We start from the raw sequence: 19,074 nt of genomic DNA, 5'->3' as shown, positions 1-19,074 counted from the left end.
TCTCGCCGGTTCAGTGCTTTGAGTGAAGAGACGAGACGAGACGTCTGATGTCTTATCTTTGATGTACTGTATGTGATAACCATGTCACCGTTATTTAGGTGGAATAGCTCATCAGTGAGAAACAATAGGACATGATCACGAGTTCATCAGTGCTAATAGGTTCACAGGCCACAGTTTTGTCTCACAAGTATCTTAAGGTAATACGTTTGGAGCCCCACCCTCTCTTAGGACAGGTATATGTGTACACACGCGGGCTGACAGACAGCAGACTGCTGGAGATTACTTTAATCGAGCTTTGGAAACTGTACACTGACTGAATTGTCATTTTTGGGCACAAGACAGTGGAAAGGTAAATAAATTTTTTTTATTAATTGAAGTATTTTTTATTAAATCAGTATATGCAGTATATGTGTTAGATATATAGTAATCATAAATAGTATTTAGTGTTTCTAATTATCAAGCTTGCATGGGATTGAACCTATAGCCTTTACAAAAACAGGTCATGAGGCACTCCACCCTGCAGCGATCTGTACCGTTTCTTATTAGGACTTGTGATATGATTCAGTTTAACTCTTAACTCAGATGCATGAAAAAGGATGTGTGGATATTTTCATCATGTATATGTTTAATAACTATTTTCACTGTCAGTCCTGATATTTAGTTGCTGACTTGAAGCGACCATGGGAAACGAGCAGTCAACACAGAATAAACCTCAGAAGGTGATTTAAAAAAATTGTTTTATATTAACAAGCTTTATGCAACATCTCTGTTTTTCAGTGAAATATACAAGAAGAAAAATGTATGTTTATTTTGCAGCATTACATTTTTTTTATCAGCATTTTAGCAACATCACGAATACAGTTGTTAAATGTACAAATATAGTATTTAGTGATATTTTATCATATTTTGTTGAAATAAGTTGTAGACGATAGTTTTTAATGTATAACAACTGATTTTATGTCAGCTATGTGTTTGTTTTGGTAGATATTTGTGTATATTCTCCATTCAGAAAAGGCAGATTATAAATTATTATACATTATGCATTATACATTTATATAAATTATTATAATTCTCAGACAATTTTGCCTATTTAAACCAGGGTTATTTTAATTAACTAAATTAAAACCATAAAAATCTATAAAATTAAAAAGAAAAAAAAAGAAAAACATAAACTTAATTCTAAATTTAAAACTAAATTTAATTCAAATAAAATTCTAAAATCTAATTTTCTAACTGAAACTAAAATAATAATTAAGAAAAATTTTACAGACGTAAAATAAATAAATAAATACAATGGAAAATACAAAATAAAATATATACCATAATAGAATCTCAATTAAACTATATATTTATAAAAAAAAGATCATGAAACTAACTAATATCATTCACCAGGCAAATGCTGAGAAGAAAGCCCAAAATGGGGAGCTGAATGGACATGCAGTACCAGCTCAAGATGAAACTGACCCTGGTATGTATCTGAAATACAGCACATTTCTGTTCATGTGACTAAATGTATCTTCTCACATAATTTCAATGTAAGGATCTACAGAAGCTACTTAAAGCTAAACAGACAGGCGTTTACATTGTTTAGATTAGCTCAGGAACTCAACCAACAATCAAGAACATGACTCAAAGCTCTGTATAAACTATGGGTGTTGTAGTAGGATGCATAGTGGATAAAGCAATGTTTAATTAGCATTTTGTGTGCATTGCTAGTTTGTTATTGCTAACACTTTCACAAAGCCTTTATAGAAGATACAGATGCATGCTTTTGTTCATGCACATTTTATGAGAGAACGAAAGCAATGCACATAGAAACAGACCTGAAACCCACTTTAAGCTAGAATGCAAATGCATCTTGTTAAATATATATGTGCTCTTGCATTATTTTGGCTGTAACCTCAAATGTCCTTTGAAATGTCAAGTGTGTATAAGAAGTGGGTGTGTATTGTAATTTATGACTGGTCAAAATGATTATCATATTGATAACTGAAGGCAATAGATATTATGTGTCCCTGTACACTGCATACATTGTTTCTTTCATGTTTTTGGTCTAGAAACAAGCAAAAAAGAAGCAGTGGAGCAAAAGAGTGAAACCCTGCCAGCGCCTGTCACAAATGAACCCAAACCACCAGAAAAAGAGGAGGTAGACAGCAGTAAAGCCAATGGAACCGCACATGTGGATGCGACCCCTGAACAAAAAACGACAGTCTCAACAGAAGCAGAGCCACCCAAAAAAGCCCCAAAGCCCAGTGGAGATGAGGTGTCCAACTTCCTCGGTAAAATGTTCAAAAAGAAGAGCGAACCTGTGAAACCTGCAGCAGAAAACAACGATTCAGTTGATGCACCGGCCAAAGCGGTGGATCTCAAAATCAACATGCAAACTGTAAGTAGAAGTTGCAAAAATGAAAATGTACTCTCCCTTAAATGTAGATGAGTTTGTTTCGTCATCAGAACAGGAGAAATTTAGCATTGCATCACTAATGGATCCTCTGCAGTGAATGGGTGCCATCAGAATAAGAGTCTTAACAGCTGATTAAAACATCCACACCACTCCAGTCCAGTCCAGTCCATCAGTTAACATTTTATGAAGTGAAAAGCTGCTTGTTTGCAAGAAACAAATCAATCAAGACCTAAAACACATAAAACATCAATGAAATGTTTTTAAATTGTTGCTCCTCTATCCATAATAATGCTTTCTCCAGTAAAAAAATTATATTTTCTGAATCAGGAGAAAAATATGCACAGATCGAGCATAGTTTACAAGCCAAAAACAGTCCAAAAAGCCTAATGTGTGGGTGAATTTTGATATGAATGGACAACAGCGGATGAACTTCTTCACTAGGGAATCGTTATTATGGATTATAAACTTGTGGATGAGTGTGATCAGCTGTTTGGACTCTCGTTTTGACGGCACCCATTCACTGCAGAGCATCCATGGGTGAACTTGTGACGCAATGGTACATTTCTCCAAATCTGTTCTGGTGAAGGAACAAACTCATCTAAATCTTGGATGGCCTGAGAGTGAATAAAGCTTCAACAAATTTTCATTATTTTATTTTTTTATTGAACTGTTTCCCAGTCTCCAGATTTTTCTGGTAGCTTCGTCCACAGTGAACCGGGGCTGCATTTTAAACATCAAATATTAGTAATTAGCTATGATTCGTCACATTGCACAGTTTTTTTTTTTGCTATTAGTGTGGATAGAAACATTATTTGACACTGGAAAATGTATTATATAAAAAAGCACATTCATCATAAAGCAGGAAGTTTTCTGCCGACCATCTACCAGGCAACAACAAATCCAAGTAAATCGCAAATTTTTTTATTGCACTCTGACTGTGACCAATTTCTCATTCCAAAAGGATAAAGTCTTCATTAATGCAGACCAAAAGGAGATTCTTGAGCAAGTCGCAGAGCAGATCAAATTGCAATTGGTTGACGCCATTCCCGCGCAACCCGTAAGTTCAGGTTTGACAAAGAATTGCTCGAAAACAGATGAGATCCTCTCAGATTTGCATGCCACACAAGAACCAGTATCTGTTGTAGATAAACCAATAACAGAAGAGCCAGTTCAAAGAAGAGCCAATGAGATACATACACGATATCCAAAGTCTGCAGATACAGAACCTAAGACTGAGGAGGATGACAATGCCTTGAAAGAAGACAAAGAACTGAAACAACTTGTTGAAAACATAATATTGGATGAAAAGGAACAAGCACGTGAAAGCGAACCAAATGGAACCAAACAAGAGCTTGCATCTATTTCCAAAAACCTGACGAAAGTAGCTGATGAAGCAGTTGATACCACTGAGGTCTTGTCTCGTGTTGAGGAACCAGTCATTGGATCTGAAGAGCCATCGCTAGTTGCTGAAGAACTTGCAGAAATCATGCAGGTCACTCAGGAACAGGAAAGCCTTGTTGTAGAAGAACTTAAAAGGAACAAGTTCAAGAAGACATTGCTCACTGCACAGGGACCATTGACAACCTCTGTGAAACCAGTGCTGATTGCTAAAGAAGAAGCCGCGAGTGGATCAGTGGCTGTAGATGAGGAGAGCTGGGAGATCCTTGAGGAACCAGTGAACATCTCCGGGAGTTTTGAAGAACCTGTGCTCACTAGAAGTAAATGTAATTTAGCAGACTCTTCTCAATTGCATTCCCAGCTGAGGTCTGTGTGCACTAAGGTTTTTGAAGATGCTTCTTACAAGGTGTTCAGTATCGATGTATATGTTGATAAAAGCAGTGTTCACGTCACGATTGAGCTTTGTCCAGATGAGCTCACATGTCTGAATAAAGTCAGTTCAAATACCGTCGATCGTTCGACGAGAAAGCCACAGCGTGGACGACCTCAACGCATGCGATTCAATCAAGATTCAGATGTACTAGTAACTCCTTTCCTCAAGATGCTTGTCATCAATTAACATAAATTTACATCAACGATCAGATTTATTCCTGAAGATGACATTGAATCAAAAACCATAAAGGTTTTGTCTCTATTTACTGTACACTACCAATCAAAAGTTTGAAATAATTAAGATGTATTTAAGTCTTTGAAATAGTTAACCCAAAAAATACAGTGTAAACAGTAATATTGTGATACATTGTTACAATTTAAAATAACTGTTTTGTTTTTGAATATGTTAATTTTTTTTCATTCTAACGTTCTTTATTAATGTCAATTATTATTGGTGCTCAGTTATTAATAATGGATTATTATCAATGTTGAAAATTATTTTTGCTGCCTAATATTTGTATGGAAACAAAAATACAGTATAGGATTTTTTGATGATAATAGAGTTCAATGAACAGCATTTATTTGAAAAAAAAAAATCCTTTTAACATTATAAATGTCTTTGCTGTCAACTTTGATCAATATTCTGTGGCCTTTCTAAAATTGTATTATTATTCATATTATTTTAATGTTACTTTTGAATTAAACTTTTGAATGGTATATATAAAACAGATATACAAAATGTGTAATGGTCTCCACAAAAACATTTCAACATTGATAATATATATACACACGCACACATATACAGTATCTCAGAAAAATGATTACATCTCTCACATTTCAGCAACCATTTTAGTATATCTTCTCAAGGGACAATACTATAGACATGAAACTTGGATATCTTTTGGAGTAGTCAATGTGCTGCTTGTATAGCAGTATATATTTACTATCCTTTGAAAATAACTTAACATACAGCCATTATTAAAGAAAAAAACACCCTAAGTGACAACAAAGCTGCATGTCCTGTTCATCATGTTCATGTTTTTGTCTGATTGACAGGAGCATACAAATTGGTGTGTCTTGTATCAGAGCAGTTAAGATTTGTTGCTTTGAGTACAGTTCTCTCATACGGACCACTGGATGCTCAACATGGCTCCTCATGGTTCGCAAGGAACTCTCTTAGGAGTTGAGAGTTAGAAAGGTTGCTCACCACAAAGATGGCCAAGGCTATAGGAAGATCGGTAACATCCTGAAACTGAGTTACAGTACAGTGGCCAGCGTCATACAGAGTTTTCCAAGTTGGGCTCCATTTGGAACAGACCTCGCAAGGGTCGATCAAAGAAGTCGAGTCCTTGTGCTGTGCATCAAGGTGCAGAAGCTGGCTTCAAAAAACAGATGCATGAGTGCTGCTAGCATGGCTTTAGAGGTTGCAGAAGTGGACGGTCAGCTTGTCAGTGCTCTGACAATAGGCCACACACTACAAGTCAGATTGCATGGCCGTCGTCCCAGAAGGAAGCCTCTTCTGAAGCTGGATCATAAGAATGTTCTGTGACATTCTGAAGCAGAACATGATGCCCTCCCTTCAGAAACTGGGCAGGACGGCAGTTTTGATGACCCCAAACACTGCCAAGATGACAATTGCCTTTCTGAGAAAAGCTGAAAGTCAAGTCAAGTCAAGTCACCTTTATTTATATAATGCTTTAAACAAAATACATTTCGTCAAAGCAACTGAACAACATTCATTTGGAAAACAGTGTGTCAATAATGCAAAATGATGGTTAAAGGCAGTTCATCATTGAATTCAGTGATGTCATCTCTGTTCAGTTAAATAGTGTCTGTGCATTTATTTGCAATCAAGTCAATGATATCGCTGTAGATGAAGTGACCTCAACTAAGTAAGCCAGAGGCGACAGTTGTCTCAGAAGGTGAAGGTGATGGCGTGGCCAAGTATGTCTCCTGAACTCTACTGAGCGGAAAACAATGGTGCTCACACAAAATACTGACACTTTGGACACAGTTTTGACATGTTCACTTAGGTGCATTCACTCCTGTTGCCAGCTATATTCACAGTAATGGCTGTATATTAAATTATTTTCAGAGGATAGTAAATCTATACTGCTATACAAGCAACACACTGACTACTCTAAAATATATCCAAGTTTAATTTCTATAGTATTGTCCCTTGAGAAGTTATACCAATATGATTGTTGAAATGTGAGGGATATATATATATATATATACATATATTATTCCACACATTTCACTGGTAGTTCATCTGTCTCAGACATGTTTGTTTTGTCTTTTCCTTGTGTATTTTACATTTGCATGAAAGGCAAATAATATCTAACAACTAGTGAACGGCTCCTGTAACTGTACACCAGTCATCACCAACCAGCTGTTGTGGAGTTACATCTGTCATATGTTCGACATAACTGATTTCCACTAAAATATAACAAGCAAAACACATACTGTATAATCTAAATATGACCGATTTTACTCTCAGATAAAGCACACGCAGACGTGAAGTCCAGCACATTGCTGAATATCAATGAGTGAGGGGGGGAAACAGGCGTTAATAAAAGGATGATTGTTGCCGCTGGCTGGAGTAGGCAGAGGCATGGATGGAATTGTGCCCCTATTTCAATGCATCTATTGCACATCAGCTGTAAAGGGTTGTAACACATTCCCAAGGGCTAATTCTCTGGATTTGTCTATAGGATCCAGTGGACATAAAGAGCAGCGCAGAGCCTGAGCCAGAGCCAGAGCCGGAGCCGGAGGCTGAAGCTCTCGAACCCAGTCCTGTGGAAGCCGCAGAAGAAAACAACCCATCAGAGGAGGTCAAAGCAGCAGAAAAGACAGTTATGAACTTTTTCAAAACATTTGTAAGTAAATTTTAATTGCATTGTTTCTTTAAATACTTTTGAATGCAGTTCTAATTCTCTTTCAAGTGAGAGTGAATGGCACTGAAATGCATGAACTCGTTGGTGTTTTAAACTAAACTACAATGATCAACTGCAATATTAGTGAGAAACTTAACCATGCAGTGTTCATGGAATATGATTTATGAGCATAACAAGTGTGCATTTGTCTATAACCGAACAATCTAGACTTGTTGCGCCAGACTACAATGATGCATTTTTACTCCATCATTGTGGTGTTTTTTACACTGCGTCTTTAATCTGCTAAATCAATCCTTTGGACATGTCAGACTGTGGCAGGCTTTTGTTTGCTGCATAATGTGAGCTCACAAGGGAGGCCTGTGCGTTTGGAGTTGTGATAAAGCACGGGAAGGCCTACGCCATCTCCAGAGGACAATGACTGACTCAACACCAGAAACATGCTGGGATCGGCCCCTGCCAGCGAGCTCTTTGTGTGCCGGTGGCAAAGCCAGCTCGGCTGAACTGCGTCTGGGTTTGACAGATGCACATTATATTTTTGATATCTCAATCTTTGATGTCTAGGCCCGGTTTGGAGTCATGGAGTACCTGAAGGAGCAGTATATGCTTAAACACGCCACTCTGATGGTGTTTCACAGTCACTCTAATGTTTACGTGTCTCCGCTCTCTTTTCTGCATGCGAAGGTGACTCCCACCAAAACAAGCAAAGAAGCCAAAGCCACTCCAGATGCTTCAAAAGAGCAGGTAATAAAACATTGACTGTCACAGCATTACTCATTCATATTCATGAGACATTGCATTATAATATATTATATTATCATTTTTAAGAAATTAAATGATTGTATTAATATTATTTAATATTACAATATAAATATATTCTAATATAAGTTTTTGATTTCTGGAAATTGTTTTTCATAATTATTTTAGGGCTGATTTTTTTTTTTATATGACTCCCTAAATACATTCATTCATTCATTCATTCGTTCATTCTTCCATTCATTAAAGAATGCTTTATTAATAAATGCAAATTGTATTGACTTATCAAGGTTTTATTTATTTATTTATTATTTATAATCTCGCTAAGGATGCATTATTTATTTAAGCATGCTTTATAAATGTATTAATAAATAAATATAAAATAAAGACAAAATGTATTATTTTATTAAATTGTTTATTTATCTAAGCATGCATTATTTATAAATGTATAAATAAATGCATAAAATAAATATAAAATACATTTATTTATTTTTCTGCGGGTGGTTAATTTATTAATGAATTATGAATTTATAAATAAATAGAAAATGTAGAAATAAAATGTTTTTAAATAATTTACTTATTTATGTAAGCATGCTTTATTTATTTATGCATTTATGATTTTTATTAGTTTTATGCATTTATAGATTTATGACTAAATAAATAAATAGTTCAAGCTAAGATTATTTTTTTTTGGGGGGGGGGTATTATATATATATATATATATATATATATATATATATATATATATATATATATATATATATATATATATATATATATATATATATATATATATATTAAATAGATTAAATAATATTTATTGTCCTCATTTTTATTATTCAGTCACAGAAAGAGACCCCACCAGCACCATCAACAAATGTGAGCCATTGCATTTACATCACATATTTCATTGCTTTTATAATATTTCCACCTTTTTGTATCATTTTTATAATCATATTTTCGCAAACACCTTAAGCTTTTGTTGACAATAAAGCATTATAAAAGAATGAAAATGTATAGCAAACTGCTGTTTTATGCACAAAATAAACCAAACGGCACTCTTTTCTAAGGTACAGGAAGCACCCAAGGCACCTCCTCCTCCTCCCCCAGCACCACCGAAGATGGAAAGCAAAGCAGAGCCGGCGGTGAAGAAAGAGGAAACATCTGCAACAAAAGCAGCAACAGCAGCTGCAACAAAAGCAGAGGGATCTGCCAAGAGCAAAACTAAAGACAGTGCATTAAGCAAACTCTTCCGTTCAAAGGTAAGCTCCAACCTGACAGCAGTAACAATAAACCATATTAATAAAGTCTTCCTGTCTGGTTCTGGGGTGAGCTTTGGACTCTTATAATACATGTCAAAGCGTATGTGGCACACTATAACAGAGTAATGTGAATTTGAGGTGTTGCTAGGCAAGGTGGTGTCAAAAGTTCAGGCGGCGACAAGCAGTGGAGCCAGAGCTAAGACATCAGGAGTGGTAAATGAGAACAAGCACAGGCTCTTCTGATATTAACAGAACTGACCCATTGCTGTTAACTCCAGACGTGCAAATTAATACAGTATAAAGAGCTACTGTTGTTTTTCCTTTTGTGTGAGAGAGCTGGAATCAGAGCCTAAATCTAACATTTTGCCACACCTGCCAACGCCAGAATTTACTGAATATATATATATATATATATATATATATATATATATATATATATATATATATATATATATATATATATATATATATATATATATATATATATATTTACCAGCCATAAAACTGTATGTGCATTATTTCATAAAAAAAAAAAAAAAAAAAAAAAAAAAAAAACAGTTGATCAAATTGGGGAAACATCGTATAGCTATAATAATAATAATAATAATAATAATAATAATAATAATAATAATAATAATTATTATTATTATTATTATTATTAATAATAATAATAATAATAATAATAATCAAATAATCAAATTATAAAATTAAATCAATTAAAATATCGCTATATTTTTTTTTCAATTGTAAAATATTTCATAAAAATATTTTGATTAGTATTGTTATTATTACTTTTATTTAATCAAAGTATAAAAACAAATCACTAAAGAAATACCACTGAATTGTGAAATATTTCATGGTAATCTGATTGTATATGATAATTATTATAATTATTATTATATTTAATCCATTTATAAAAAGTTAACAAATCAATCAATAAATATCACTATAATTTTATTGAGTATTTCATAATAATAGTGTTTATTTATTTCAACATTTATTTAATTTGTATAATTAATTTCATAATAATAGTAATAAAAAAATAATAATTAGTAGTAGTAGTAGTAGTAGTAGTAATAGTAGTTAATCAAATTTAAAAAAGTAAATAAATCAATAAAAAAAATATTACTGTAATGCGGTTGAATTGAAAAGTTTCTCTTTATAATTAATAATAACATAATAAGTAAATAATAATACCACTACATAATAATGGTATAAGTGATGATTGGCGCATGTTGCATTAATTATGCAACTCCAGCTCACAGTTCAGGTGGAGCAGCATTTACTGAAAACTGTGAAAGAAGTTCTTATTTATCAGATTATATAGATTATATATAAACCCCTTAAAAGTTTGTAAACATTCCAGCGTCTCCGGGTGGGCGGGGCTTAGCGCGGACGCAATGTTGACAAGCGTAAGCTAGCACGTTTTAGGAGGGATTTATTAAACATGGATGCAGAAGAAGGTTCGGAACTGTCCGAATATGTACAGTCCCTGACTCTGCGGGACCGTGACAGCATTTTTTATTTTTATTAACTCTCGCAGATGGAAGCAGGCTACCTGACCCGTATGCCATACGGCCATATGAATTACTTTTGGGTGGTATGGGGAATTTCGTCAAGGCTTATTTTCTAATGTAACCTATCGCTGGGCTAACTATGATTAGCAATGTGTATTATTTTAATTAAGAGACCATTCAAAGGATGGCACACACATCTATTGCTGTATGTTTGTTTAACATTTAAACTAGCTAGTGCGCTGAAGGTTGGCGACTTTTCACCTATAAAACAGAAACTTGCTGATTTACTAGATAAAACCAACACACCAGTTCATATGCATAGATTATATTATCTGATATGAAGTGTGCACTGCAAACACGAGCATTATTTATGATCATCTCCGTCCAGTCTGTACGCCGTATTACATTCAACCACAATTGTCTTCTTGATTTCTGTGAAGGACTGTCTGCCAGGATCTGGTAAAACTTTAATTTTGAAACAAAAGTGCTGTTCCTTCTATTCTGGTGGCCAAAAACCCAACAAGAAGACATTTTAAAGTCAAAACCTCAAACTTATATCGCACCTGCAATGAGTTCTGTCTTATGTTTTGCCTCCAGCTAGAGCGGTGATGTCACAGTGACGGAGGCGATTAAGGGGTCTATATGTTCAGCACACTCTTTGCAATTTAGTTATCACCTTAAACCATGTAGCATTCTCTGACATTGTAAGAATTTATAAAAAAAAGTTACCAGCCAACCGGTGTGTAACACAGTTTCATATATATCAATGCTGATCTTTACTCACATTTGGCATGTGGCGAGTGTTCATTTTAGGCTCTGGTTATAATGCATAATATCCAAAGGTAGAAGATGTGTTTGCAATGTTTTCCCACACAGGCAAGATACATTATGCTATTCAATTAGTGGAAAAAACTCATTGTAAATAATGAATGAATCAGTGAAGGTCCATTATGGTGACATCATGTTGACAGCAGCCATTACCTCATGTCACAACATCCGAAACTAAACCATGTGACTCTCCACTCCACCACTTCATAACTGACATCAGATTTATCCAGCGGCTCTTGTAAGACTTGGCGTAACCAGTGACTCAGTGTTTGTCCCTGCTAGGATAAACGGCTGGTGTATAGGAATTGTAGATTATTGTAAAAATTAATACCAATATGTGCTTGCCTGCAGCCTGTTGTGGTGGAAGAGAAAAAGCCGGTTGAGGTGCAGGTAAATACATTTAGCTGATCGATTGTTTCTTTGCACGGTGGTGGGACTGTCTTCCTAAATAAAATCATTCATCTCATATTTACACTTTTGTACTTGGCACTTTCTATGGGTATACAGTGTTGCATTACTAGCATGTGAAGATTTTATCTAATGTTGTGCTTTTTTTCTTCTTCTTTTTTTCTTACATATTTTATATTTTAAATTATATAAAAGTGACCAAACATTGACCGAAACAAATATTTTCAATCAATGTTTACACAAATTATAGTTTTGGTTGTATTCATCAAAATCAGCCATTCAAGCCTGTTACCAAAATAGGTTTATGGGACATATAATAATATTAGTAACTATAAACCAACATTTGGTCCCAAAATATAAAAAAATAGACTTGTCTTCAACCCTGTTACCTATCTTTGATTAAAATAATAATAATAATAATAATAATAATAATAATAATAATAATAATAATAATAAATTAATTAATTAATTAATAAAAAACAACCAAACAAATAAATAAAAATAAAAAATAAATTAATAAATTAATCTATTTAGTTTCCCTTACAGCAAAAAATAAAAATAAATAAATAAATAAAAAACGATTATCAAGTATATTTCTGTAAATATATTTTCTACAATTTTTTTTTATATTTTACTTGTATAAATATATATTTAGAAAGCATTTAAAAATATATTTTACCATCTATATATCGTTTAAAGAAACACTTGATTTGTTGTCTATAATGTTTGGAAAAATATTACTTGTTTAAATAAAAATCAGTGAGGGACATAATTTAAAGTGCTTCCAAAAATGCAAATTTTGCAATCTATAAAAATATTAAACATTATTAAATCACTTTAAATCTTCTTTTTATCACTAATAGGCCATCTGTATTTTGTATTTAGCTTAAATGTAGGCTACTGTAAGACTGGAAATTAATTTTCTTGCCCCTGTAAAACATTAAGAAATATATTTTGGTTAAAAGGTTGGTAAAAGCTTGAAATGAAATATATTGTATTTTGGCCATAAAAATGTGTATATATATATATTAAAAAAATATTATTATTATAATTATTACATTTTTATAAAAAAAACATTGCCCTATTGGTTTTCATGCAATTTAACAATTTATTTAAATTTATTTTATTTAAAGTTTGTTAACTGGGTTGCTAATGTTTTTTTTTATTTTTTTTTTATATATATATAATTAATCAAAAGAAAACGGACAGAATAGAAAAAGAACAGAGCAAGCTAGTGTTAGTGTTGAACTTTTATGCTTTTATGTTAATTGTATAATAAATAAAAAGAAAAATAGATAGAATACAAAAATAATAGAATTTTCTTGATGAAGCAAATCTGTAGGACCGGACAGTTTTAGCAATGTGGTCTGAGAAAGTCAGCTGATTATAAATCACAACTCCAAGGTTTCTTGCTGTTTTTGAAGAAGTTATGGTTGATGTGTCTAACTGGATGGGGAAACTGATGAAACAATGGGTTTGATGGAACCACAAGGCTGAGTTGAAGGTGATGGCAAGAAATGTCTGTTAGACAAGCGGAGATGCGAGCAGCTATCTTCGGATGAAAGATATCAGGATGGAATGAGAGGAGGAGTTGAGTGTCATCTGCATAGCAGTGATATGAAAAGCCATGTTTCTGAATGTGCCTTATGATGCCATGTAGACAGAGAAGAGAAGTGGTCCAAGAACTGAGCCCTGAGGCACCCCAGATGTTAGATGTTGCGACTTGGACACCTCACCTCTCCAAGATACCTTGAAGGACCTATCTGAGAGATTAGGCTCAAACTACTGGAGTGCAGTTCCCGAGATGCCCTTTGCCAATAGAGTTGACAGGAAGATCTGGTGGTTAACCATGTCAAAAGCAGATCCAAAAATAGGAGTATAGTCGATTTGGAAGCCACTCTTGCCAGTCTTAGGGCATATATATATATATATATATATATATATATATATATATATATATATATATATATATATATATATATATATATATATATATATATATATATATATATATATATATATATATATATATATATATATATATATATGTGTGTGTGTATATATATATATATATGCAACCCAGTTAACAAAATTGTATTTAATTTTTTCCCTTTTCTTTTAATTTTGTACTATTTTGTACACTAATGTTGGAATGTGCCAAAAGAAAAGTAGTCAGTTATTAAGCTTATCTGTTTTAGTCACTCTATTGATGATTCAGTCATAAGCTTTCACACAATCATTTGACCATCTTCTTGAATCCTCTCACTGTTCTTTTCATTTGCTGTATATAAAACAGTCTTCTCTGATCTTCCTCTGACACATCAGGTCGACGCGTCTAAGACCAGCACTCTTGAGGCCACAGCCAAACCTGAAGAACCTCCAGCGCCAAAAACAGAGGAGAAGAAAACTGAGAAGAAATCCACTTTTGGAAAAATGTTCAAACCCAAGGTAAAGAAGGGATGCATGGAGTGCAGGTGTGTGAGTGTATCAGATGTGTTAGTGCATGCAGTAACAGCTGTGTGTGAATTCGAGGTTCTGCTCGGCCAGGTGAGCAGCAGGATCCAGGCCGCGGCGTCCAGCGCTGCCGCCAGCATCTCCCTCATGTCTGCTGCAGCGGTAAACGCCGCTAGATCAGGCCCCTTCTGCATTAACCAGACTCACTGATTTCACTCTTCTCAATCTCACAGCTGTTCTCTGACAAGTTCAACTGAGTCAAAACATATCTGCAGTATCACAGCTATTAACCAACTTAATATTTCAGCAGTGTAATATGGCCTTTGTTTTCTGAAAAATTAATTTTCAATAAAAATCCTTCACCCTTACATTTCTTATATTTCAAATTTTCTTTTAAACTCAATTTCTTTCTTTTTCTTTTTCTTTTTCTTTCTTTCTTTCTTTCTTTCAAAATTTCAAAACTTTAAAAATTCAAAACTTCAAACTTACTTTTAAAAAGCCTTCCTTCATTAATTCCTTCATTCATTCCGTCCTTCCTTTTCTTTCTTTCTTTCTTTCTTTTCTTTCAAAACTTCAAACTTACTTTTAAATAGCCTTCCTTCATTCTGTCCTTCCTTCCTTCCTTTCTTTCTTTCTTTCTTTCTTTTTTTCGAGTGGATTCTGAAGTGGGTTCATTTATTTGTTCACTATTTACTTTATTTTATTACTTCTTGGAATTTATATATTAATATATTTAGTGTGTGTATGCATGTGTGTTAGTGTATGTGTGTGTGTACTACCATTCAAAAGTTTGGAGACAAAATGTTATGTGGTTTTAAAAGAAGTCTCTTACACTCACTAAGGCATGCAGGCAATGCATGCATTACTTGATCAATATTACAGTATCATCTCATTAAATGCCATTCGTTACTCTCAACACAAGGCACCAGAGTCCAAGAAGGAGACTCCAGCTGCTCCTCCCGTGGCAGAAGCTGCTCCACCCGCGAAGGCCAAAGAGGAGCCGAGACCCTCCACTCCTGTAACGCAAGGGGCCCTGGACAACAAATCAGCCGACAGCACAGAGAACGCCTCCCCCAACATGCCCCGCAAGCTGGAGAAGAGGAACTCCCTCCAGCTGTTCTTCAAAACCCTGGTTAAGTAGAAACCCAGAGATTCTCCAGGGCTAGGGATCCCACCCACACAACCGTGGGAGCATTCACCATCTGTGTAGTTTAACTCTTCAGTTGTATGTAGTTTCCCAGTTTAATGCTGTCGAGAAACATTTCGTAATTCTGTCCAACATCTAACCATCCTGATTATTTCGATATTGCTGGCTATTAATCTGAAAACAGTAATCTATGAGGTGACAAAAATCAAGATTAACAGTGTATGACCACTAGATGGCCTCAATTACCAACCTATCTAGATTATTCGATCTGTTCCATAGAAGCTTGTTTGTGTTGCGTTTTAATAAAGTGGAATAAATATTTACAATTATTTAATTAAACAGGACACTACAATTTAGCATGTAATTTTCTTTTAATTGCATGAAATCTCAATCTCATCATCTAAACATGTAATTCTAATCTCTGTTGCGATATATAACTTCTTCATAAATAAAAAATAAATACTTTTTGTCACGTAATAAAATTGTATCTATCTACAATTATGGTTATTTCAAACGGGATCATCCCTGTTAATGTATCTCGGACAAAATTGTGATGACAGCTAAATGATCTCAGATAATAAAGCACACAAATTCACCAAAGCTGTGCTTTGAAGACGTGTTGGAGCAAGATCCGCTTTTGCAAATAAAGGCCCAGTTGTCAAACAGGTTTTGCTTCAGGCACCCTTACGGACGAGCAGTAAAAAACACACACTTTCTTACTAAGTTAGGATCACTAATGTTGCGTTATGCGTTGGTGTGTCTCACAGGGCCAAAAACGCCATTCTGATGCCGGAGTGCAAACGGACCCTGTGGCACCCGAGAAGGCCAAATAAAACCCTGCCTTTGTTTTGATCGCTCATCTGTGCCAAAACCATTGGCAGCCATGCACATAAGAACATATTTACCAAAGTTGGGAGGTATTATGCTGATTTGCAAGGCCAAAGTTTGAAGTAACTATGAAATTATAATCTGAATCTCCATGCATTTAGTGAGAGCAGAAGTAAGTGTAACGATCTCCCTGTTAAGCAAGTGCTACGTGTGTTTATGACCAGAGGGAGGAACTTGTGTTGTTTTTCACAGAGAAACGTGTCAGAGTTGTTTGGTGTGGCATGAGATGGAAAAGTGAAAGTGAAAATGTTATCCTGCATTGAAGATAAACTCCCTTTTTTATGTGCATGTTAAAATGTTAACTATACTAACACTACTCATATTGCATCACGCATTAAAGCCGCTGCATTAAGATGCCTTTTCCCCGGGATAAAGCAAACATCATGTGCGTTTGCATGTGAAAAGAATCTATTTATGTAATCATACACTATCTGATTGTGAAAACATTGACCCGTCGTCTGCTGATTTCAATCACTGAAACCTATAAAGCCAATTTGAATTCCGCTTGAATTCCATGCAAAACTTCTGCATCACTTTAATAAATCCATAGAAATCACAAGTATTTATTTAACATAATGTCAATCAAATAGAGCACCATATATTATTATTCCAATTCATTTGGTTATTTAAGTTCAGCCCAGTTTCTATATAGAATAATAATAATAATTGTTTTCATTTCTAAGACTGTTTATTAAACATAACTAACTAACTAAACCACATTACAATTATTGTCTTTTTTATTTGCTTGGCCGTCCAGTTCTGACCAGAGTAGACTAAAAAGAAATTAAGCTAGTAAAATATTTTATTTTCTTTCTTATTTTCTGAAAATTTTAGTTTTTATTAGAACAGTATGAAATAAATATGCGGTATACAGTTATGCAATATATAATGTATATTCAACTCAGCTGTAATCACATGTGTTTTATGATTTTCTTCCTAATTATCACTACATTTGTAAAGAATAGATGGGCCTAATTCAGAATTTAGACAATATCCATGAATCGTAGACTTTCTGTATCTCTTTTGTTGCATTTTTGTCTATTTAACCAATTTATAAAAATAAAATAATTATTTCTCTCCTCTGTAAAATGACTCGTTCTTTATTTACAGCATGAAGACATTTAAAATATATAGTTTTACGTTTTCCTGGGGGGGGGGGGGGGGGGGTTTGCTGGTATAGGTTTCCACATGGCTATATACTGTATGTATATATATATATATATATATATATATATATATATATATATAAAGAGGGCATGTGTCAGGACCGCCTACAGGGCAGCAGGGGTGAACTGGCCATCAGTGTGATCTGGAGAATCACAGAAAGGCCGGCCCACCACCCACCAAGCACGCAGTCATCACCTCATTCAGACTATAAGTTGCACATAAGTATAAGTCGCATCAGTCCAAAAATACGTCATGACGAGGAAAAAAACATATAAATCGCACTGGATTGTAAGTCGCATTTATTTAGAACCAAGAACCAAGAGAAAACATTATCGTCTACAGAGAGGGCGCTCTATGTCTTCAGTGTAGACTACAGGAACACTGAGCAGCATAGAGCGTCCTCTCGCGGCTGGAGACGGTAATGTTTTATCTTAGTTCATTTCTCTTAGTTCATTTCTCTAGGTTCATGTCAAATTAATTTGGATAAATAAGTCGCACCTGACTATAAGTCGCAGGACCTGCCAAATTATGAAAAAAAAGTGCAACTTATAGTCCGGAAAATACAGTAAGTATGGAACATGAGAGGAGAAAGAGTTACTTGCTAGGGATGATGTTAGGAAGTGATATTCAGGTTGCTACATTTTTAATGATTACAGTAGTTAAAACAGCTAAACTTCAACATCTTAGCTGTAAAATGCCACATGCAGTAGCTAATATTAAGAAATATTTTGTGCTTTTACTTTTAAAAATGTTGGTAACATTAAAGTTACCAAACTTTGAAAATTTTGAATACAGAAGTTACATTTGTAATGGTGTATTTTCATTTAGATGTGGTATTATTATTTGTGCAGTAAGATTAATTACTGCATAAATTAATTAAGAAAATTAAGTAATAAATTAATTTTAAGACAGCGTGGAATAGATTATATAATATGCTGTTATAATATCTATTCCATGCTATCTTGGAATTAAACCTTTTTTTTTCATAATTTGTTTATTCAGGTTGAGCTTAGACCAAGAGCAGAGAAAGATACTCACTCCAGCTCAACTTTAAATTAGCCTACTTAAGCGCCCCAAGTCAGATAGTCACATCCTAGAGTTTTTTTTTTTTTTTGTCAATCCACCATCAGAATAAGACAAAATACCTGACAGTACAGAGAGTGTTTAAGTTGAGTGTTTAAATCAACAGTATACACAAAGATGTACCCGCAACAATCTCCCGAACTGATTCAAATGATTTGCGATCCCCAAACTGACTCAAATGATTCGCGAACCCGCTCCGAACTCCCGAACTGATTCAAATGATTTGCAATCCCCAAACTGACTCAAATGATTCGAGAACCCGCTCCGAACTCCCGAACTGATTCAAATGATTTGCGATCCCCGAACTGACTCAAATGATTCGAGAACTCGGTCCGAACTCCCGAACTGACTCAAATGATTCGCGATCCCGCTCGAACTCCCGAGCTGATTCAAATGATTTGCGATCCCCAAACTGACTCAAATGATTGGCGAACCT

General features: G+C 34.4%; 1 protein-coding gene across 9 annotated transcripts; it reads left to right on the top strand.

The window, feature by feature from the left end:
- LOC128012133 (neurofilament heavy polypeptide) lies at positions 1-17,477 on the top strand. Of its 9 annotated transcripts, none has more exons than XM_052595138.1 (14): positions 2-349; positions 649-719; positions 1,393-1,468; positions 2,058-2,386; positions 6,949-7,113; positions 7,813-7,872; positions 8,728-8,763; positions 8,961-9,146; positions 9,285-9,359; positions 11,843-11,881; positions 14,225-14,347; positions 14,432-14,515; positions 15,276-15,485; positions 16,268-17,477. In XM_052595138.1, the coding sequence occupies exons 2-14, from the start codon at positions 681-683 to the stop codon at positions 16,331-16,333; spliced, it is 1,488 nt and encodes a 495-aa protein (XP_052451098.1). In that variant the 5' UTR covers positions 2-349; positions 649-680; the 3' UTR covers positions 16,334-17,477. The 9 variants fall into 9 exon arrangements, with proteins under 9 accessions (XP_052451101.1, XP_052451098.1, XP_052451099.1 ...); XM_052595137.1 differs by having other exon boundaries at positions 5-349; positions 8,955-9,146; XM_052595141.1 differs by lacking the exon at positions 8,728-8,763 and having other exon boundaries at positions 1-349.
- Positions 17,478-19,074: the final 1,597 nt, after the last annotated feature.

Source organism: Carassius gibelio, chromosome B23 (genome assembly GCF_023724105.1).
Source record: "Carassius gibelio isolate Cgi1373 ecotype wild population from Czech Republic chromosome B23, carGib1.2-hapl.c, whole genome shotgun sequence".
Taxonomy (NCBI): domain Eukaryota; kingdom Metazoa; phylum Chordata; class Actinopteri; order Cypriniformes; family Cyprinidae; genus Carassius; species Carassius gibelio.
This window is presented reverse-complemented; position numbering and strand designations above follow the sequence as displayed.

Bases quoted from the DNA above. Each gene is read 5' to 3' on its own strand.
- LOC128012133 (XM_052595137.1), top strand. From the start codon at position 681: ATGGGAAACGAGCAGTCAACACAGAATAAACCTCAGAAG. The intron at 14,348-14,431 runs GTAAAGAAGGGA...TGTGAATTCGAG, and splicing joins GAAAAATGTTCAAACCCAAG to GTTCTGCTCGGCCAGGTGAG. The intron at 15,486-16,267 runs GTTAAGTAGAAA...TGTGTCTCACAG, and splicing joins AGCTGTTCTTCAAAACCCTG to GGCCAAAAACGCCATTCTGA.